At 32.2% G+C, this 25,342-nt stretch overlaps 1 protein-coding gene across 1 annotated transcript in view; it reads right to left on the bottom strand.

Moving 5' to 3' along the window:
- Positions 1-888: 888 nt before the first annotated feature.
- The window catches only part of LOC124537796, a 137,025-nt gene continuing 112,571 nt past the window's right edge, over positions 889-25,342 (bottom strand). Inside the window, exons 12-18 of the mRNA XM_047114705.1 lie at positions 16,913-17,172; positions 12,772-13,008; positions 12,026-12,409; positions 3,647-3,931; positions 3,174-3,332; positions 1,732-1,869; positions 889-1,281 (exon numbers count right to left, since the gene is read on the bottom strand). Coding sequence (XP_046970661.1) covers positions 940-1,281; positions 1,732-1,869; positions 3,174-3,332; positions 3,647-3,931; positions 12,026-12,409; positions 12,772-13,008; positions 16,913-17,172 — 1,805 coding nt within the window. The 3' untranslated portion in view covers positions 889-939. The remainder of the gene's footprint in view (positions 1,282-1,731; positions 1,870-3,173; positions 3,333-3,646; positions 3,932-12,025; positions 12,410-12,771; positions 13,009-16,912; positions 17,173-25,342) is intronic.

The raw sequence follows: 25,342 nt of genomic DNA on the forward strand, positions 1-25,342 counted from the left end.
TAGTAAACTAGGCGTATAGTATAAGTTATATACCCAATAATGAATGCAAGTATATATATAAATACCTAATTCCAATTCGTAACATTTGTGCTTTTATTGAGACGTATATATAAATATATTCGACATGAATGCCCATATAAATAACAAAGGCGATATGACATCACCTTAAACACTAATAGAAATAATACCATTATTAAATTTACTTGGACCAAAAAACGTTGAAATAGCTGCATGTAATGAACCAATACTTTCACTAGAAAACATTATAAAAAAAGAAAAACAAAAATATACAATAAAAACTACTATAAATATAACAGCCGCTAGTTTTTCACTATTCGATAGCGAAAACTCCATTGATTTACCTAATATAGTACATAATACAAAATGTCCGTGAATAAGGACGCGGTTCATAAAAGCAGTGTCGAAATCCAAATATAACTTACGCTTATCACTAAAAAAACATTACAACAATAAAATGTTAAGTTGGTTTGTTTCGCTATTCGAGAATTTATCGATTAATCGTAATCGTTTGAACAAAATCGGAAGACAAATTAGGGAGTCGAAAAATTTTAAGCCAATCCTTTAGGCCTATTTCGCGATATACATCAATAACGATATTCTATACACATAGAATAATCTCACAACAGTATTCTGCAATTGGTATAATTCTACTTAGTTCTCGATCAGAAGCTTCTGGAAATGATCGAAACGTCATTCGAACTCATTAATCTATTTAACTTTAGTTTAAACATCAACAGACAATTCGTTTTATGAATTTAATTTTTCAACAACATCTGCTATTATAATAATACGCTACGAGGAACGGTTCGGTTCCATAATTTTTGGTAAATATTCATGAAACACTGAATCACGGAATCTTTAATTCCATCACTTCAATATTCAATTCTACACTATTACTAGCAAACGTTACCTCTCCTTTCACAATTCCTCGGTTGAGGCGATGGGGGCTTTGAGGAGTGGAGTCCGGGGACTCCTCGAGCCGTCGGAGTTCTTGGAAGATTGGAAGTCCTCGTTGGATAACGAGGCGGGTATGGGCGCGATCTTCAGCTGGTGTCCGTTCAGCTTTATTTCGGTTATGGAATGTGAGCGGCCGTGGTTGACGTTGGGTTTCTCCTTGTTCGTGGTGGTTGTGGGGTCGTGGGTCGGCGTCTTCGCCATGGCCTGAGGAATCCTCACTCTGTTCGCTTGTTCCCGCAGCGCCATCTGATACGCCACCTCGAAGGCCTCGCCTAGTGTCAGTATGACTTCTGTCGCTTGATCCTGAAAAAGATCATTGGGATTTAATTTTACACGTTTTCCTATTTCATTTTTTTCCTTATAAACTTCTATATGAGAATCTATGATTACTTTCAAGTCGCGTTTCGACACACGTTAGACCCATACCTAAAGAAATTATGGTGCAGAAAATTACGGTAAGCTCTGATAAAATCATAATTAATTTAGAAGAAAATCACAGTTTTATCCGAATAAGTAAGGCTATAAGCCTTATTTTCTTCTTCAATTCTTCAATTAAATCAATTAAATGTGATCAAGTGAAAATGATGATTACTAGTTATCACCCGTGGTTTCGCTCGCGTTCATCAAAAGTATCCAAAGTTTTATCAAAATCTGCTAATCAATTTGACCATGAGAGAACAACAGACAAACCGAGATACGTTTGCATTTATAATATGTATAGATGATAAACTATTTCATATCAATGATACCAACCATAGTGGCGACTCTGAAGACGTGGCAGTAGTGGCTCCGGGTGGTGTGGTCTTTGGTGATGTAAGCGAAGTGCGTGAGGTCGTCGGCGTCTTGGCACGCGCAGTGGATGTTGCGGATTTCGTGTTCGCAAACCAGCTCCTAAAGGTAACCGAGAATAATAAACTAGACGAGCTTTTCGAGACATGAGAAAAATAAATTAAGAGATAAAATTTAGAAGTTTTTTTTTTATAATTATCTTTAACTGGCGATCCGCACCGGCTTCACACGGGTGCAATAAATAAAATATAGAATTTCTCTTGTTTCTTTACTCTATTGACCATGTATTATATACAAAAACCTTCCTCTCGAATCACTCTATATAATAAAAGAACCGCATCAAAATCCGTTGTGAAATTTCAAAGATATAAGCATACATAGGGACAGTTGTTTTATAATATGTAATAATATAATGTTATTTGATTATATATAAATAATATATATCTATATAAGTTGTTATTCGTCCCTCATTAAACAGTAAAAACAAAAATATTTTCATCCGATACTTAAAATGAATTTACGATTTTTGTTTCGCGGCTACAGGAGCGAGTAACACTAATTATCCGGCCTAACTAACCGTGAAGCCTTCTGACATAAAAAAAATTATCCTCGAAAAATATAATAATAAAAAAAAACAATCCTTTTTCTGTAAGAAACACAAAGGATAGCCGAGTGGATCGATCAAGTGTGAACGTTGTTCCATAATTAAAAATCAAACGGGCAAAGTCAGGGGTTTCGTTTAGCGACTCCCTGAGGGAGTCACCGTAGGGATTTGCCCTTTGTGCGCTTGGTTAATTCTCAAAGAAAGTATCTTTACACAAAGATTTTTCATCGTAAATAAAGATGAGATAGATTATTTGTAGAAATAATTATTAAACAAAACAGGGCTAAGAAAAATTAAAAAAAAAACGTATTCCTAAATGAAATAGTTGGTATTGATCAAGCTGATTATATTATATGTATTGATCGGCGGTGAAGGAAAGCATCGTGAGGAAACCTGCATGTGTCTAATTTTATAGAAATTCTGCCACTTGTGTATTCCACCAACACGGATTGGAACAGCGTACTGGAATATGTTCTAAACCTTCTCCTCAAACGCATCATTGAGGACAGTCTCCGTCCTTAGCCCAGAACTGGGAATTTTTATACATTGAAATAAAAGTCTACCCGTGACCACGAACGCTGTTAAGTGCTCGAAACGTCGGGATGATAAAAATAATTAATATACGCGATTTAAATCCGTTAAAACTAGTTTTATTTCAATTTTACAGGCTGTTGTCGTTGTTATTGTTCGATAATTGTCCTACATAACCCAATAACATTACCTTTTCATTGTATACCTTGAATATAATTACTAATTTAATTACATTTAGACACTAATTTTTGAATATATCTGATATACTTACTCTGGTTATTGTGTTTAGGAACTTGACCCCTCGGTAACTTATCGAAAGAATAATATCAGGAGAATCACGCGGCTCTTTGGTAGACTTCTTCAACTTCTGGATTGACTTTTTGGTAGATTCTGTCCCTCTTAATTCTTTCACAACTGTCGACCCCAAATACTGTTAAAAAAGATATTAATTGAGTACCACATCATCATGTTCAATTATACAAAACTATTTTTGACAGGTGATTTATAATAAGCAATAGAAACTCTTTTTAAGTTCACGATGCTCTGTTAGCATTAATAAACGAAATTGCTCGTACGAAATAAAACTCCCAAACTGGCATTGATTTTGCAAAATTGATACCAAAATATTTCACTACAAAGTTAAGAATTAATAGAGAATTATATGGAATTTAAATCAATCTACGTCAATTTTGAATACTCATATTATACTTCAGGTAGTTAATTATATTAGTTTTTGATACTTACATTAGCAACATAAGTTACAGCGCCTGTGACTAGCACGAACGGTTGATGCTTCCATTGCGTTTTCAAAGCGCCAGGCACTCCCACAAGGAGCTCAGATGGCGCTCTGATTTCCAGATCTGACGGCCGAGGAGGTTGGGGAGCTGGTCTGTTTTTCTTACTCCGTTTCAAAGTCTCCCCACCAGGGGGTGCGAGTGTAGGAACCACAGGGGGCGGGACAGGTTTTAAATTTTCCGAAGGGGGTAATTTTTCTTTAATTTCCTCTTTCAATTGTTGAATATTATTTTTCTAAAACAAAATACGTTAAGATATTAATTTTATAATTAGTTTTTGCTTCCAAAGCTGTGTATTAGGTAGTTCGTAGTTCGTAGTACACAAACGAGTGAACAAAACAAAGGCAGTAGATAAGAAAAACAGAACGATACAACTTTTGTTTTAAACAAAAGGAACACCTTAATGAATACAAAATATGTATTACAATCGCGAACCTCATTACGAAGCAGACGCTGAAGCAACGTAATAACCTATCGACTACCTGAATAAAAAAACACAACGCGCGAAAGAGTGCTAATTAAATCAAAAAGTGCCCAACAAAGCTTGAAACAAAAAACGAAAAGTGAATCAAACAGTTCACACTTCAGAAGTGTAAAACAAAAATGTTCCGACGTAAAAACGCGTCGTAGACGAGCGTGAAATTTTAATTAAGCCTCTAGAAACGTAAGGCACAAAAGGATATAATTGACAGTGTCAACCATCTAATTTGACGAGTGTCATTTGACGGTGATAAAAAAATGGTAGAGCGATCTAGTTGGGCTTTGAATGAATGATCTTCCGTTGCTGTGAACATCAATGCTAAGGGAGGGGCGCCGTTCGGTCTTTCACGTGCACTGGCTTCATCGGTTTTAAGAAATTATTCATTATAACTACACATATCATTTTTGATGTTTTCTAATCACAAAACGATGATTTTGTTTTGTTTTTGTTTTTATTAAATTTTCATTTCATTTTGAAAAAAGAATATTATTAAAATCAAAGAAAAATAAAATCATTATTATATTTATTTTGTTAACTATACAATGCATATATCACTTTAAATATAATTTGTAAATATATATCGCCACATTGTTTTATCATATTGGTCTTACTAGGCCCACCGAAACTTAATAATAACCTAAAAAAAAGTAATAACAAAGAGGATTTATATGGAAACAATTTACGATGTAGGATGTTATCAGTGACTCTATTTTAACTTGTTAATTAATAAAAATAAACGTTTTTTATCTATCATGCGTTCCTATATCATTCATCTGATAGTGATAGAACTTTAATGATTTGTTCTAAATCAATGCCCTTATATTCCTGCCTTTGTATTTTTTTCCATTAACCGAAGCCGGTATTTATAGTTTTTAATAAATTCCATAATAAAATAACGTGGCACCACATTGCAAATATCAAAATTAAGTTCAATTAAATTCACTATAGTGCGGTTATATTAAAGTACGGAACCAGCTGACTTTATTCATTAGCACTAATAAAACCCCTAACAATTCTGTATATTCCGGGTTAAGTAAATGTACATAGATTTTTTTCTTTCTACAAAACCTATGTATTCCACCGTTTTCACCTCATACTAGTTAGGGCTGTGTAGAGTGGCTCACTCGGCGAATGAATAGCGGTCTGAATAGACGAATTGAGCACTAATTACCCATACAGGTTTGCCGACGTGTGAAATTAAAAAAAAGATCTTTGCTATACCTTTTAAAAACACACGTATAAACACACGGTCTATATACAACGAATATACGTGAATAGCATTTGTATTTCGTAAATGTATATTTTAAAGGCTTTCATCTTTGTTTTTCAATTGAAATAAGGTCTTAAGTTAATTTATTTACTATTAACATTTTTAGATTAATTAAAGCAAATAAATATTTTATAGCACGATAATTTTAATAAAGTTTATTTATCACTTCATAATCACTCACTTATGTTTTTTAATATTTTTATATTAATTGTGAGGATACTGTCGATGAAAACACCTAAACGTTTATGGAATTATTAATTTACTATAGATTTATAGTATCGGAAAATGCAATGAAATTAAAATAAAACCGATTACTACCGATTTAGACGACCAATAGAAATAGTTCTCTATCGCGCCATTAGACGCTACCCGAGAAAACAAGTGCATATAAATCGACGTGTCAAATTGAAGAATATATTAGATGATATGATATTACAAGTTATTACGTTTGTTTAAAGATCATATTCACATAAAAGAAATAAATATTTATAATTTGGGATAGCGTACTCAATTCGGATGTGATCAATTTTACGAATTTTATCGAAGCTACATCTAAGTTGTGTCGTACTATAAATATATTTAAATAAGAATGTCAACGGCGTATAACTGTCCAATTTCTTGGTCATATACTTATCTGTTTCGTTAAGATAACTGATACTTTCCGCTTTATTAAAATTTGGTCGATGTTACAGTATTTCCTCTAACACATGCCTGTTTCCTCAAAATCTTTTTCTTCAATATCGAACACTATCTTATTAATTAATTAAAAGAACATGAAATTGACTCTTTTGACGTCAATACTCAAAATATTTCTTGAATTTTTATTTTTAATTTAAATACTATTATATACTAAAAGCTTGGATTTAATACCTGTTGACTTCCAGGCATCATACATTAAATACATATATAATTGTATTTAACTAATATGATTGTATTTTTTAAATGTTGAAAAAGAGTAACTGCTGATTTTGCCGGTTCTTCTCGGTAGAATCTACTTTCCGAACCGGTGGTAGCTTCACTTAATTGTTAAATGACGATTCAAAAGTGTTTGTAAAAGCCCACATGAATAAAGTTTATTCTGATTATGACTTTGCATTTTTTGGTATAAGTTATTTGTATATTAATTTATTAGCTAAGGACTCCACATCCAATCCACACGTGTCGTAATTTTAAGTGTTATTTATATGTCTTTTGAATTTCCAATATATATTTATAGGATATATTATTATAACGCCTATCAAAGAGTTAAGTTCAGTAATACCGTGTAACTTTCTTAGCGGTATATCACTGAGCACGTGTCTAATTTGCGAACGATATTACCCGTCGTTACAATTTTCTACTTTCAGTCACACCTGGGGTGTTGCCGGGTAACACACGCGTTTAATTAGCAGGAGATGAGCAATTTGAGAGATTACCTTTAACACCCTATGGATTTTACGCTGATGGCTTTTTAATAAACTTCAAGTGACGTGATAGAGAGATTAAGGGTGACACCACACTGGGGTAACAAAATGAAAAATTAAATGAAATTCTTGATGCGATTTTTCTTTTTGTTAATATTTACGTATTGTCTCCAAATATGCTAAATCCAGTGTTTGTATACAATAAATATGATACAACATCACATACATTACTCTGATCACAATGTAAGTAGCTAAAGCACTTGTGTTACGGAAAATCAGAAGCGGTACCACAAACACCCAGACCCAAGACAACATTGAATAATAATGAACTTTTTTTACATGGACTTGGCCGGGAATCGAACGCGTAACCTCAATGTGGTGTACCCATGAAAACCGTTGTACACACTACTCGTCCGCAGCGGTCGTCATTGTATGCCTTTATTTATATTATTTAGTTTCCATTTTCTCTAGAAGCTTATACATATACACTTTATATTATACACATATAATTGAAATTCAAGAGACTTTTCGTGATTCCAAATTACGTACCTTTTTTTATTATTATAATTATATTCATTATTTGTAAGTTACGAAAACCGACACAATAATTTTATGTGTGTCATCAAAATCGATAAAAAATATAATATATAAATACTATTATGGTATTCCAACATATTTTTTGGTCTTTAATTCATCAAAATCAGTTAAAAGTTACACCAGCTCAATTTTATATAGATTAATTTTTGATGTACTTTTATTGAATTACTGTAACTCTAGTAAAAATGTAATGCGAGTGAAACCGCAGGGCGTACATGTTTTATTAACATTAACGGATATTATGATAATATCAATATCATGATTTGATTCTAAAGACGTAATAAAACGTATATGGGAAGGGACGTCCTGTTATAAATTAATTCAACGACTGCAATCGTGTCGTTAGGAACGACAAATGGTTTTTAAATGTGATTTGAAATGATAGGAATATTATGCGTTTTTTTTTATTATTATTTTATCACTGTATCAGCAAATTCTAATAAAGTATCTTTGTTAATAGACCAAATTTACTTTTACATATTTTTGTTTAAATTTATTTTTATATGGTTCGGTATTTGGACTATTAATAGTGTGTTGTTCATAGAGATAGGCTCTGCTCTGGTAGTTTTAATTAATATAGTTTATAAAAGACGAATCAAAAAGTGCTTGTAAAGCCTACTTCAATAAAGTCTATTTTGAATATTAGCTAAACTATACATCGCTTATGCATTGTTTTTGGGTACTAAGATGTTATGTCACTTGTGTGGTTACTAGCTCACTCACCCTTAAAATCGGAACACAACAATATCCAGTATTATTCAGCGGTAGTTCAACTTATAAGTGGTACCTAGCCAGACAGCTTTGCACAAAACCTTACAACAAAGTAAAACTATTTTTTTTTCTTACTATATAAACAAATATTTATTTCAATAGTTGTATGTGTCTCTGATATAACGATTTTTACTCGTTTTTTACATCTGGTAACATTTAATACATTAAATTTAGTTATTAGATTTAATTCAACGTTATATAGAACCTTGAACTTTTTGATATGTCTCATTAAGTGAATAGTTACAGCATATGTTACGCAATAAAAAAAAAAAACAATCATAAAACCGGTCATATAGATTTTATTCAAATTTCGAACATAAAAAAACGAACTGACGTTCTTTTTTTAAAAAAAAAAAAGAACTAAACAGTGCAAGGTAGTCTCGGTCAATTAAAAACTAATCAATTTGTTTATACAAATCACAGTTACTCTTTCATCATAGCGAGCGACGAGTACCGAAGCGAGTCCCTCGTTAATAATTCCTATTCGTCATCGGACGTCCTTTTTACGATATATTAATTGAAACCATTGCATATACAGTATGATAATGGCAATACAATAAAGTGCATAAATTAATTTATTTTAATATTTGATAGAAAACACCGATGATAGATTTTATTCCGAACTAGATTTGCAGGCGTTTCATTTTAACAAAAATGATATTGTTGTAACCTAAGTTACTCCTTATTAAATCAGCTATCTGCCAGTGAAAATCCCATCAAAATCGGTCCAACCGTTCCAGAGATTAGCCGAAACAAACAGACGAACAAAATTTGTAAAAAAATGATATTTCGGTGTATGTACCGTATATACTTACTTATACATACATTTAGTAAATAGCGGGTATTTTAATATTACAAACAGACACTTCGACTATATTATAAATATGTTTTATTATGTTGTATGTTATGTAGATATCCAATAGTTTAAATTGTGGAACAGAACTCCAACCTTGGTTTTTATACAAAGAAGGTTCCTATGTCACCACAAAGTTAAGAGTTTCAATATTAAGAAGTGGAGATGAAAATAGCACGAATGATCACAAACGAACCTTCTCCTAAGAGGTCACTATATCATTGAACTATAGAGAGTCTTAAATGAAAACTGGGTCGTTAAAATTATCATATTTCAAGATTTTGATTCCTTTTTTTTTTAATAATCCGTAACATTGATGTTTATATAAATAAATATGATAAAGTTTTGATCACTTTTCGTCTACTGATTATAATTTTACATAAAAACTTTTTACACGGAACCTTTTTACTTCAAAAGTTTCGTTATTTCCGACTACCATCATACAATTTAACTACCACTAGCGACTAGCTTCGCACGGGTGCAATACTGATACTAAATATACTACAGATTTCTTCTTGTTTCTTCACTATATCGTCCATGTATTATATACAAAAACCGTCCTCTCGAATCACTCTATCTATTAAAAAAAACCGTATCAAAATCCGTTACGTAATTTGAAAGATCTAAGCATACATACATACAAACAGCGGTAAGCGACTTTGTTTTATACTATGTAATGATAATGATACATTACCCTCATCAATGATGTTGTAGTAAACAGATATGTTATTAACGCGCAAAAAGTGAAGACTAGAAAACGTCCTAATTGGGACGTTTGACTTTAGTCGTTTTCATCATAATTATGCCAGTTATACGTTATAATACATCATAATTACGTAGTAATACGTTTTGCGTAATTAAAACATCTAGTTATCCCTTTTACTTATTGTTTTTATCAAGCTATCCTTTTTACTTTTAACGAAATGTAATAATAAACTAAAATAAACGGTCTCCGGCGCGGCACACTTTTTTCTGTTGTTTAGTATGGATATAACATATCTGTTTATTAGAATATCATTGACCCTCATACTGTCAGTAAATGAAACAAATTCGAAACAAGGAAAAAAACGTTTGAATGTGTAACGTTTTTTTTTCATTCTATTACTCAACACGTCTGGGAAACTTTATTAATATGCATAAGTGTTATTGTCGAGTCGGTCTGTGCGTGCAGACATCATCCATGCTTGGAATATGTATATACTTAAATTAGCGAACGGACAGACAAGGACGTGTTGTTGGCACACTGTCTTATATAAATAACTTATCAAAATTATTTGAAGGTGAATGCTTCGCTAGCATTCCTATCGATTTTTTTTCTTCAAATGATTTATTTTATCAAAGAGGTTTTATATGCTAGGTAGTATGATTGGTGCTTTCGTTATCGCTTGTTGGTAATTTATAATGATTCGAATTAACTAAACAGCAATCTGAACTAATATTATAAATGTCAAGTAATTTTGAATGTCCGTCTCGAGCGACTACTAGAGAAGAGCGACTCTCACGCCCAAACTACTGGACCGATTTTGATGAAATTTGGTGGGAAACAAACTTGGACTCCAAGGAAGTACATGGGTTACTTTTTTTGCCAGACAACTAACTTTCTTAAACTATAGCGAAGCCGCCGGCTAAAACTACTTAGGTATATATAAATAGATTTATTATATATACTAGTGGTCTAAGTGGTACAAACCTTCCCAGCATTGACGCTCTGAGAAATATTAACCAATAATTCGGTAATGCGTCACCAACTTTGGGATCCAAGAGAATAACTCAAGTTTTTTCTATTTGGGGTAGAATATCTACCAAAACAGGCTTGGTTAAAGCTCTAACGCCAAGTAATTAAAGCATTTGCTGACATTCAAGACTGTGTGTACCTTATATGCGTATTAGGTAACACGATTGAAATAAAATTATTTTTAAAATGTAAATTAAATATTTCCGAGCACACTACACGATAACCAATTCGAATAATACTTTTAAAAATATATTTGAGTGGAATGTAGAAAACCTTCGTCCGTTTTCAAATTAATTCCTTTATCAAGTTTTAAATTCTTAGTCCCTTTTGAATCTAAACACCAAATCATTGCGACGCAATATGTCATTCTCGATCAGCAGAGCAGATTATCGCTCATACTGAGCACACGAAAATAGATCTTGAGGTGACGAAGCTCACATGCATAAGTCCCGATTACTAAATCATAAAACTATTAATTAGTAAGTGTCTAAATGACGTTTCACACATCTGTGATCTGTGATTAGGAGATCGGACGAATCAATTCTATTACAAGTTCTACTTTATTAACATCGGCAATAAATATATGTAGACGTCAATTAACCTTGGAGACATTTCCCGTGAATCATTTGTCGAAATCGTCAGGCGTTCCGGTTCTTAGACATACAAGTTGCTAAGATACAAATGCTGTTAGAACATTTCCTAAGGGGTAATTCTACTAGCATATTGACACTCAAATTGATCACAATTGATTCCGTATAGACGTTTTTCTATTCCACTAATAAGTAGAAATTTAATCGAGATAAAATCGAGATCATATATTTATAATTGAAATTAGTAGAATTACCACCCGTTTGAGCTATCGAGTCAAGTGAAAAGTTGATTTCAATGGCTGGAGGAGTAAACATAAATAAACAAGTTTGACCTTGAATTTATAAACATACTATGAATACTATTGAAACACTAGATGATCATTTAAAATGAATATAAGTAGTTAAATGATGTATAGATATTCATTATCAACTATTTGGTACGTCTCAAACACCCGTCAAACATTATAAAGCAGAGCTATTGCCAAATCTAATATAGATAAATCAAGTATTTGTTTCTTTACTACTCTTTTCATTGTTACACATAAGACAACACGTTAAATCTTAATTTGAAAAAAGAAAACTGGAGAGAACGTTCGAAATTTAAATTAAGAAAATTCAGAAAGACTTACCAAATTTTTGAGATCAGTATTAATTTCTTCGATATTATTAACGGGTCCGTTGTGTTCGCCGGACACCGAACACAATATCCTCTTCCTGTGTCCAGCCTTGTTTATTTCTAAAACAGCAGTCAACTCGACCTCCCAAATCCTCCTCACCCTATCCATATCAACGTATAAATGTTTCCTAAATGTATCACTATATAGTTCTAAATTAATAGTCCTGAGCCAATCATCAACTGACTCGTTTTGGTTTTTACTTATATTATTATTGTTATGGTTATTGCTTATTTCGGTTATTTTAAGAGGTAATTGTGTAGCTGACTCGAGTATTTTCTGTCTGTCGTTTTCTTCTATGCCCATTTCACGTAAGTCATTATCGTTAAGGATACCGTTCTGAAAACAAATATCACTCTCAGATATCAGATACTCAATAAAGATTTCTAAAGATCTAGATGATGTTCTATATTCAAATAAATTAAAAACAATTCCTTAATCGTTCCCTTCCTCCAAACAGGTTTTATGTTTAATTTATATTTTAATGTGCCTTTATTTTGATTACAAGACTGTATCACAATTTCAATTTTAGAATTAATTCTGTAACATATGGTATTCTTACAAAATATAAATACAAATCAGTTTACAACGATATTACAACTATAACGGAAAAATATGATATTTTAGACACCAATGTGCTATTTAACACCAAAGAGGTTTAAGTAAATAAGTTTCAAAAGTGAACATAAAATTTTACTCACGATAAAATCGATGTCGTCGTAACCGCTCTCCACGAACAAAGGCTCGTAATCGTGCATCCCGAGACTCGATAACCAGACACCCAAGCTCGACGCCACAGACGGACTCAGACTTGACTCAGAACAGCTGAGTCCGAGTCGTGACGTAAACTCTTGCTCGAGCTCCGACACGAAGACCGATTCCCGGACGAGTTTGCTCCCAAATGAAGCCATTATCTCCGATATCTTGGCCCACTCCTCCTGACAAAAAAAATGCAATTAGTAACGTACTTTGTTGGATATTTGTAAATTGTGGATGAATTATTTCAAATAACGTCATATGTGCCATTCGAATTTAAATCGAACGTATTATAAACAGCTTTTCCTTACAATGATGGTGCTTGCTAAACTAACAGTTGCCGAATGCCTCAAATACGTCGTTTCGTTTCCACGCTCGTTGACTCACAGCTCTTTTAAAGGCACCAAGCCATTCATCGTTTCCGGTATATTGTTGTGGTCTTTTCGTATAGAAAAATCGTAAAATCATACAAGCGTAAATATTCACTACGAATATATATAATTGTAATTAATGAATCCTATCCTACTATTATAAATGCGAAAGTTTATGAGGATGGATGTATGAATGTTTGTTACTCTTTCACGAAAAAACTACTACATAGATGGATTTGGATGAAATTTAACAGTAATATAGGTTATTTATCAAAATAATATATAGGCTATAATTTATAATGATTTTATGTAACTTGGTCATAATATAACGATACATATAATGTACCCGTGCGAAGCCGGGGCGCGTCGCTAGTTCACAAAACAAGTATCAAAATTATACGCCTCTTTTATTAAGGCTGTATCAACGTTGTATTTAGTTATTTTCTCTGTGAGGTGTACCAATAAATTACCAATTAAAAGCTTCTACGAAAACCGTTCGATATAATTTTGGTTGAATTAAAAGATTAAATCGAATCACTTAAAATAATTTGCATTATATTTATATGCCAATTATAATTGCATGTTACAGCACCTGCCGTCGGAGGCTCGAACACCTGCCCGACATGTGCATGACTAAGAGCATTTATGTTTATCTAAATATAGATCAGACACATGACAATCATATAAAAATAACTTGCAATTTATATCCTTAACGAAACCGATGCAAATTATTTTTAATAAATACGATGTTTTAAAGGCAAGATGCAGCTGCAATGATATAGATGAGTACTTTTGTAGTTTAGATTCTTTTTTTTTTTATTTCTCATAAAGAGGTTTTATATGAATGTCGAATCTACATAGATATTCTTCTTCATACGACATAACAGTTACAAAAATAACACTAAGTAAGATTTAATATTTAAAATGAATAATAGATTTCACAACATTGACCAGCTTTAATGTTTAGGCATGGTCATGTGTTATATATATTAATATTATAAATGTGAAAGTAACTTTGTCTGTCTATCTGTCGCTTTTTCACGACTAAACCGCTAAACCGAATTTGATGAAATTTGGTGTGAAGCAAACTTGAACACCGAGAAATGATATAAGCTACTTTTTCCAAACACATGACAACCAAAAGTCTAAAACACTAGCGAAGCCACGAGCGTCTACTAGTATGGTAAACGTTTTTCAAGAAACAATGTTAACGCCAATTAAACGCTTCATAAACAATACACTCACCGAATACTAACATCTAGATATAAGAGTTTTAGTTTCCAAACGCAAAACCACCCAATCCAATCTACACTATGCACACACACATACAAAAATTTACACACATTGAAATCGTCCAAACCGTAGTTACAGTAACACATACATAGGTATAAAGATAGTTACCGAAACTGGCTTTCTTTCGAAGTATGACTTTTACGTAATAAAATAGACTAATAGGATGATGTTCATGTATGCTTATCAATGGTTGAAAATAAATGGTATCCTTGTAACAGATGTTACCGTCAATTGTTACCGTAACTGATGAATACCATGACTGTATATTTAGCGGTTCAGACCCGCTGACTACATACCGCTGATACAGTTACTTAAAATAAATGTATACTATACTACGACTTTAGTCTTTTTTCAATCTTTCTGTTGGGAGTTTATTTTTTCCACATAGCCAGACCCCTCTTTCCCAGTGTACTTTGGGCAAGCGCAAAGGGCCCGAAATTTGGTTCTATGAATCCATTAAAAACGTAACAGACATACAGATTAATTTCGCATTTAAAATATTAGTAAAGATAACGCATTCAAACGTTTTGTGTCACGACAACATTATCATTGTTTGGCCATGAATTAAAACTGCGAGATAAGGTTTGTTCAATATTATTTATTTAAATTGAAATGACATTTTTTTTTCAACTCTATTTTCCAATGTACAATCAGAGTAAGAAAACCTTTGTCAGTTTTCAAATTAATTCCTTTATCAAGTCTTAAACACTTAGTACCTTTTGAATTTAAACATTCAATCAAATCATTGCGACGCATCATTCTCGATCGGTAAAGCAGATTACCGCCCATACTGAGCACGTGAAAATAGATCTTAAGGTGTCGGACCTTTTCTTACCCCGACTGTACATCACACTGGCGATACTAGGAATGGTATATGCAACGTTATGCCTGTTTGTTTTATAAATATGCAACAAACAAAAAAATACAAGCACCAGTTTAATTCTTACTAATATCATCCCTACTAGTGTTATAAACAGATTCAATTTCGCATAGAAAATCCGCGCGCGAAAACTAGTATCAAATATATTTTGAGGTTTTATTTATCGGATACCACCACACGCCACATCAAGCGATGCATTATTGTATAGGTTCAGATGGTCAGTGTAATTACAGGACTTAAATACTACGGTCGGTGAACAAACTGATTCTTAATTGTAGCGTGTCCAAGGTTAAGTATAAAAATTCAGAGCACGTCACAAGTATTTAATTAGCTCTTAATTATAGTGCAGGTGTGCTAATTTCGACTTCCTGTTTTTGTCTTTCAAAATATCATAAAAACATCGAGATTTTCATGAGAACATCTGGATGTGCTCTTAGTAACATCCTTTCGAAGGGCTAATAATAATTTTATGTGTTACATCTTACGCCTAAAATGAAGTATCTTATGTACTATTAATTTGGGTATACTGATTGGCAAAAGTTCTACCTGATGGCAAATCACCTCTGCCCATAAATATTGACGCAAAAATATCAAACATTCCTATAGTCATCAATGTACTAACAACCTTGTTATGCTTAAGATGTTATGTCATGTCACATTCGCTCACTGACCATTTAAGCCAAAATATGGTATATATATAACCTACAAAGCTAAACCAACCACGTAATAAAATTAGTAAAATACATTGAACAGAAAAAAAAACACGCCGAAAAAGGTTTTATTGCTTTTGTCCAAAATGAAATAATTTAAAAAAAAAACATATTTTGAAAATGGAACATAATTATCGATTCAATTCGTGCTATCGTTTTCTGTTCTGACACATTTAAACCGATCAGATCGCGCGTAGCCTTAACAGCAGGTGTTCTCATCGTAACCGCTAATTTCCATGGCTTCCTGCCTTTGTGTCGTTTCACGGACACATGAACAAATTGCAAATCTGCATAATAATACTGAACAAGGAAGATTGTACGCAAATATGTATTTGTTCGTTGCATTTTAAATGTCTTATATTTGTTGGAAATGATTTATGTCAAAAAATAGACGCGTCCTGACCGATTTCGGTGAAGGCGGATATCTATCAAAAGAGATCACCTAACTACGTAGGCCTTCCTATACTTTACATATGTGTGCGCAAACATAGGCACTCTTATAATCCGGAACGGCAATTCTGACACGAACAAGAAGAAGTTAGGCTTTACGTACTTTCCAACTTCCTGACTCCTGGTGCTTAAACAAAACCTAATAACATTTAAGCAGTCTGACCAGGGCCTTAAACCTTTTGAAGATGATGAATAACTTTTTATTTTGATAATAATCTATGTTTTAATTTATATACTGATGATGCTGGTGGATTATCAATATATTTTATAGGTTATACTCTACCATCAAACTTCAAAACCCTGTATTGGTATACATCGAATTGAAGGGTAACTGAACAACTATAACTTATATCTATAGTATAAAAATATATAAAAGTCTCACCTGTTCGTCAAATGGACTAAGTATTGAAAGCGACTTGTCTCCGCTCTGCGTGGAGCTAGTCGTATTACTCCTCCGTCTGACCTCCTCCTCAACGCCATTGGTCCTCTCAGCAGTTCCATTACTGCTGACGCTGTTCAAGTTCTGCTCAGTCGGCGAAGCGTCGTATACCGACTTCAGCTTTCGCAGAGTTTTCGGTCGCTCGGCTGGCATCGGCCGGAGACCGATCCCGTCGAGGGTCGTAGTTGAGCCTTTGAAGAGGCCTGTGGACAAGATTATTATATTAGACTCTATTGTAAAATGTTAAGATTCATATTATCCTAGCAAAATCCAGCAGTAACAACAACAAACAACAACAACAGCCTGTAAATTCCCACTGCTGGGCTAAAGGCCTCCTCTCCCTTTGAGAAGAAGGTTTGGAACATATTCCACCACGATGTTCTAATGTGAGTTGGTGGAATACACATGTGGCAGAATTTCTATTAAATTTGTCAGATGCAGGTTTCCTCACAATGTTTTCCTGCACCATATCTCGACTCTTAATCTTAATCCAGCAGCCGTTGTCAGGTATAGCAAACGGTACAGAAGTTGATGTACTGATGATAATCTAGCAGTGAGTTACAGCGCAATAGTATGAAAACGGTTTCCATGAACATTAATTTGTGATATTTCATGGTGAGTGATCCTCAATGGGCAAGTCATTTGAACTTATGAATCAACCAAATAATTTCCACGAGCTAAATTTTTGTTTTGTCTCGTGCTCGAGTGTCGAATAAACCTTGTCTAAAGCCTTGTGTTAGCCTAGCATTGGACATCTACCTATCCCTGCTAATGAGTCACTAATAAAACATCAACCATTTTGTATACATATATTATACAAGTACCTACATATGTTGGATAATATTTTCAATTGAATCGTGTCATCATTGACAGTAATTTCTTATATCAATAGTGGTTACATAATTCCAACGATAATATTGTTATTAAAATTATCGCTAGGGAATCCAGGACACGAGAATCTTGGGCACGAAGTCCGAACATTGCTTTAGTGTACGTATCGTATATTTATATTATAAATCTATAGATACGGTGACTCATGACATATGATAAAATAAATCGTTTGATTTTTTCATTGAAAATATAAATAAATAGACCAATAAAATTAATTGAGTGACTGCGTATAAATTATGACTAATCTTCACATATTAAAGGCAAAGAATAAGTATGGCAATTTTTTCAAGTAAATAACACTGCGTTGCGTTTCGGAGAAGGTATTTAATACAATACAACTATATTTCACTTGTATATAATATTTATTTATATACAAGTGTAGGAATAAGCCACTCAAAAAATATTCCTACCGTCAAACAGCAATACTAAGTATTTTTGTCTTCGGTTTGAGTGACCCAGTGTAATATGTAGGGAATAGTTAATATTTCTTGCAAGGCCAATATCTATGGCCTTAATCAGGCACTCCATTTGCCAAATATAATAAAAAGATTGATTACAAAAAAAATCTTCGCTTCAGAATTAATGTCGAAATCTATTTCTATTTTTGTCCCAAATATCAGTGAATTGGTTATTGCTTTCAATAATTATATATTAGTATTAAAATGTTATATTTTTTCATTATTTTTATTCTCTTGTTTCAGTAAAAATGGCGGTCACTAAATTTCCCTTGTATTAGCAGTTAGCACATCATGAAAATTAATTAAGATTTAACAATTTGTAGATCTAAGCGTTTCATTCAAATTATGTACAAAAAAAGTGACACAACTGATTAAACATTCAGATCAAGGCTGGTTTAAGACTTAAGTCTATAGAAATATTGTGTCGTAATTTCTAATACCTTTGAATATTATTTTTTCATTTCTGATGAAATATTTTTATATTTAATATCGAACAACAAAAAGCTAGATTGTAAAATGTCGTAATTACTTACAATAATTAGAAAGCTATCCTTATGAAGTACTATTTGTATATAGTAGCATATTAATATATAAGCAGTATTATTAACTTACGACGTTTCCCGTCGCTTACTTACGAAACATTTTAATAAACATCGATTCATCTCTTTCTGTTATAACTGATATGACATATGGTGGAATGCACATGTGACAGAATTTCGATGAAATTAGACACATGCAGGTTTCCTCACGATGTTTTCCTTCACCACCGAACACGAGATGAATTATAAACACAAATTAAGCACATATATATAGTGGTGATTGCCTGGGTTTGAACCCGCAATCATCAGTTAAGATATACACATTCTAACCACTGGGCCATCTCAGTTCGTTTCATTAATCTTGATATAAATAAATGATTACCGAATGAAATTGATCTAACGCCAATACATCATTCCATAAAAATTTCAAACATCACAATCGCGTTTTCGATAAATACCATTGATAACTCGTAATATGTCACGGAAAAATACTTCTTATCATATTGAGATTAAGAACCATTTCCCTTTGAATAATTGAATAAATCAAGTAGCATCATTTTACTCTACATATACAAATACGTTATTTAGATAAGGAATAGTGTTCATCGATATTCACGTCCGTCGATTGATAAAATTATACGGATTTACATATTGATATATACTATACATATGTATGCTGTTTATGATATAGACGATTAATTTGGATCAACCAATTTTGATATTATAGAGAGGTATAATTTGTATGTTTGTAGTCAATAAAATGTTTTGATGGTAGGAAGCTACATTATTCCTGAGTGCTATCATTTTCTTTATTAATACATTCCACTCGTGTGAAGTTAGGGAGCCAATGACAAATTTGATTTTCAAGACTCTCAATAGCAATTTGAAGTAAAGATGCAATTAATATTAAATTGCTGTATATCTTTTGATATGTACTTGATACTTCAACTAGCGCTAATACTAAATATACTAAAGTTTTTTTATTTTTTTATTTACATCACATTACAAACTTGTAAAATTATCAGTGTTACTTCACTATATTGTCCATATATATAAAAACCTTCCACTCGAGTCACACTATATATAATAAAACGCAACTAAATCTGTTGCAGTTTTAAATTTTAAAGATTTAAGCATACAGATGGATATAGGGTCAGACGATGCGACTTTGTTTAATATGATATGATAATATGTAATGATTACGATCGATAATTGTCCAAAATCTCTTATATCTTTTCCATGAGTAAAATCACCTTCAAAAATAAATCTTTCAAATTGTCAAAACAAATTGCTTCAATTAAATATCTACTAACAGAATCGAATATTGTTGATTTGTAAATTAGATCAATATAAGGGAATGCTTTGTTCAGCGGTTATAAACGGAAGCTGATACAATTTGAACCAATTCTAGCTTAATAAAGCGTGTGATACCGACAAAGGCGGACGAGTTTTTGAATTAATATGAATCAGTCAATTAGCATTTGTTACATACGCCAAGGGCACGTGTGATACCGTAGGAGAATAGTCACCCATATATCGTATGACTTGGGGAAGGTTTTTGTGGATTATAATCTCGACGACCTCCATGGTCGAGTGGTGTGTACACCGGTTTTCATGGGTACGCCACTCTGAGGTCCCGGCTTCGATTCCCGGCCGAGTCGATGTAGATTACCATTAGTTTTCTATTTTGTCTTGGGTCTGGGTGTTTGTGGTACCGTCGTTACTTCTGATTTCCATAACACAAGTGCTTCAGCTACTTACATTGGGATCAGAGTAATGTATGTGATGTTGTCTCATATTTATTTATTATCTGTAATATTTAGCTATAAGAAGAGAAATGCCAAAAAGAGTAACTACTGAGTTTCTTGGCGGTTCTTCTCGGTTGAATCTACTTTCCGAACCGGTGGTAGCTTCACTTTATTGTAAAATGACGATTCAAAAGTGCTTGTAAAAGCCTACTTGAATAAATTTTAATTTGATTTGATTTGAAACATTTGAAAACAAATTGACGCGATATCATTGGTCGAGCTTTAATCACATACAATACCAGTATTCGCACTCGGCTTCGATTGTGTTTAATGGTGTTGGTTGTCAAGTGTTAGGCAAAAAAGTAGCCTATGTCATTTCCTGGAGTTTAAAGTTTGTTTCAAACCAAACTTCATCTAATTCGGTTCAGCGGTTTGGTCGTGAAAGAGCGACAGATAGACTGACAAAGTTACTTTCACATTTATAATTCGAAGAAAATCTTAAGATTGAGATTTCTTAAGAGAATTTTCAGTAAAAATTATTTCGTTAAATTAATAATATTCCGTAACTCTTTTACTTTTTTGGATGACTATTATGAAAAAAAAATAACGACCGCATAAAATATACAGATTTTTAAATGAAGTGAAATATAATTTGAAGTTATTTCCATGTCGCTATATTTCACCGAATAAAAATAAATGTCTCAAATGAGATGGAAATATACATAAAGCAATTATAATCTTTTCAAATAAAACCTCTTTGGATGAAAGTAAAATTTATAATGCAACAACAAGACTTACGATACGAGTACGTTATATGAACAATAAGGTATTATTTCGAGTCGAGATCAGTCACGATTGGTGTCAAAGGTTAGATTCCAATACTTATCGGATTTGGAGTCTAAAGATCACTTCATCAAAATGAGAAACCAAATAATAAATTCTTATTAAAATTTCATATTTAATTCAAGATAACTAATTTAATGAGTAAGAAGGTTTTATATATTTTTACATACCTATGTACAACTTTTTTGTGTATAAACAGATGTCAATAGTTCTTTCTGAGATGAGTTCAAAATTGCTTTCTATTATAGGTTTTATAGGAAAACTATTTATTTTCATGATTCCACATCCCAGAGGGTACCTTATTTAAATATTTATCAATTTACATTGCCTGTATTTTACGTTACTTTCAAAGTAAAACCATTGAAAACTGAACTTATAATATAACTAGTGACCCGCCCCGGTTTTGCACGGGCAGTGTTCTTGACTATATCGTCTGTATATATAATACAAAAACATCCCTCTCGAATCACCCTATCCATTAAAAAACCACATCAAAATCTGTTGCGTATTTTCAAAGACCTAAGCATACATAGGGACATACAGCGTTAAGGGACTTTGTTTTATCCTATGTAATGATAATCGGTAATACAATTGCATATGACTTTATAAACAGGTAAGTAAGCAAAGGTTGTCATATTTAACAACGTATGTTATCGTGAGTGAACGGCACATGGCACCACACAGTAACCACCGGCTGAGCGACCACAATGGCCTATTGTTTTGCTCGATTTAACTGTCACTGGTTCTTACATTAACTACGCTTCACGATTTTAACTGTTATTTATACAGTGTTCTTCAAACTTCGAGTAAATAGTGTCCCAAAAAAAAAATAACACATTCATTCGTCAGTGTTTCTCAAAGTTTGATACTCTGTACAATTTGAAGCATATTTCAGTATTGTAGTATTGAACTCTATACATGTCTAGACAGGTATTACGGAGTCCACTAACATAACAAGTTGACCTTAATACAATCGAGTTGAAATTACAACTACAAATTAAATTCTATCATAGTAATAAAATTAATTTATTAACGAGAAAATTGATAATCAAACTAATCATATATAATCGTAACTCATATTTAACAGTTTAAGCACTTGCCTATAAATATATTTTAAGAGATAATTAGTTAAACAGTGCTTATTCTTTCGAATGTCAACTCCATAATGACTGAAAGAATATATAAGGTAATCAGTATTTAACGTTAAACAACTTTTATAAGTGAGATTGCTAATATTTTTGTTATACAATGGTAATTTAAATTTCGAATGCTTGTCTTCTTACAATTTTCGAAGTCAATAATGGCTAAAAAGTAATCAGAAAAATAACTTTTAAATAATTAAGGCCACTAATATTTTAATATCACATCGTCATTTGAATTTCGAACGTTTGTATTCTTTCGAATTTCATATCAATGATGACTAAAAAATGATGTCTTCAACTAAACGGCTATAGAAAGTTTAAATCAGTAAGACCGCTGATGTTTTCATAACACAATGACATTTTTAAATTTCGAACGTTTGTATTCTTTCGAATTTCAAATCAATTATGACTGAAAGAGCAATCAGTTAACAAAGGACGTTTATAAGCATCGCTATTAAGTAACGCCGCTAATATTTTCATAACAGAACAGCTTTTAAATTTGGATTGTTTATTTTTTTCTTTCGTCTTTCAAATCTATGATGACAAAAGGACTAACCAATGTGCAATGGATTATTTATAATGCCTAAAATTATGAATTAATCATTTTATAATTATATATAGAAAATCGATTCAATTTATGTTTTGTTGATATTTGTGTGGAAGATTTTGACACTAAAACGTATGCTTGGCTTAGGTATTTCCACGATTAATAATAAAATATATATGGTGTACAGAATTATAATATGCATTACGTGTACAGGTTATATATAGGTATAAGGGTGGTGATTCCCAAGAACGTAAGCGTATCGTCAATACAATTATTCGCTTAGTACCTATTCCTAATAATTTCAAGATACAAGACACGTAGTCACTAAAATTTGTAGAATGTTTGATTCAATCATTAAAAATATTTTTTTATATTAGAGACTGTTAAATGGGTCACCTTGGGTGCTAAGAAGTTATATGTCATCATCATTACATAGTATAAAACAAAGTTGCTTTGTGCTGTCTGTCCTTATGTATGCTTAGATCTTTAAAATTATGCAACAGATTTTGATAAGGCTTTTTTTTAAGAGATCGAGTGATTCGAGGAGAAGGTTCTTGTATAATACGTGGACAATTTAGCAAAGTAACACAAATAATTTTAGAAGTTACAAATGTCGTAATTAAATGAATTCTGTAGTATATTTAATATCAATATTGCAGTCCTGCGAATCCGGGGCGGGCTAGCTAGTAGTATATAATACTAATCTTTGACGGTAGAATATTTTATGAGTGATCTACCTACCCAGATGGGCTTGAACAAAGCCGTACAAGCAAGCAAAATAACATTTAGCTGTCATTTTTAGAGCTACAAATATAAAAGAGAAAGTATAACAAAGGATTAATTTAAAGTGCTAACACACTTAAAAATAGTTTCGAAAATAATTCATTTTCAGGTTCATGTTAAGGTAAGAAGATGCTATGATGAATTAAATTATCTCTAATCGTAACATATATAAAACATACATTTATAGAGCTATTCTGTTAAAACGAACTCGAAACTCACCGCAGAACACGACTGTGGAATGTCAATTTGATATGCGAATTTGACTAATAATATTATACCAATTCAAAGGACACACGTATCAAAATAGCATATCACAGTATCATCATTTCACAATATAGGAAGTGAGTCCTTACTGCGACTTATATGACTGTTTTTTTTATAAGAATTCACAACATGGAAAGTTTGTTGGTACGTTTATTCCTATAACGTGCTAAACATTTCAATGTGATTGGTTCGACATAAGTTTCCAAGAAGTCCGATTAGTCACGACTAAAATATTCATTTTTTGAAATTGATCACACCATTGTGTAATTCTTCGATCAAGCAGAATTTATTATAAACTAATTGCTGCTCGTAGCTTTGCTCATGTTTTAAGGGATCGCTTGTCAAATGGTAGGCAAAAAAGTAGCCTATGTACTTCTGTAGAGCTCAAGTTTGCTTAATACCAAATTTCATCAAAGATTATTTGGTTTGGTAGCGAAAGAACGACAAACATGCAGACAGAGCTAGTTACATACTTTTATATTACTATAGATAATTATAATTAAAATTACAATATACTCTTTTTAGTTATCTATTTTTTATTTATTACCTGTTTTCATTTATTTTTTAATCACAATATTTTTATGAATTTTTACCATTATTATTAATTAAAGTTCCAATAATAATTAATTTAAAAAAGTAGCTATACGTATGTTTGTGTAATTGTTTTAATTCAGTTCCAAGATTTGACCAAAATAATCTAATAAAAACTTAACCTACGTTAAAAGAAACAGTATAACAATGAAACTAATATTATTTCTCTATGTAAAACACAATTTAATGTAACCATTTACTATATCATTTTGTCATTGTTTTTATTTATCTTTTTTGGGTCAATGTATATGTACTGCCGCAGATTATACCACAAAAAACAAACTTTATATATAAGATATATGTATTGCTCACTGTAAAGTGAAATGTTAGGTTCTATATGAGTAATAAAGTTCTTTAACCTGAATTAAATAACATATAAAACATTTCAATTTTCAACATATACATATAACACTAAATGAAGGTAACACAACAATTCACCTAATGTTCATGTTTGAACAAGTGTCCGGACATGAATATTTAGGTCACGTTTTAAATAACGGTCATACACACAAAACTTACAGTTTCCCATCAGTGTGGCGATCATTAAATATTCTTGAGCGTTTAACA

This window comes from Vanessa cardui, chromosome 19, assembly GCF_905220365.1.
Source record: "Vanessa cardui chromosome 19, ilVanCard2.1, whole genome shotgun sequence".
Lineage (NCBI taxonomy): Eukaryota > Metazoa > Arthropoda > Insecta > Lepidoptera > Nymphalidae > Vanessa > Vanessa cardui.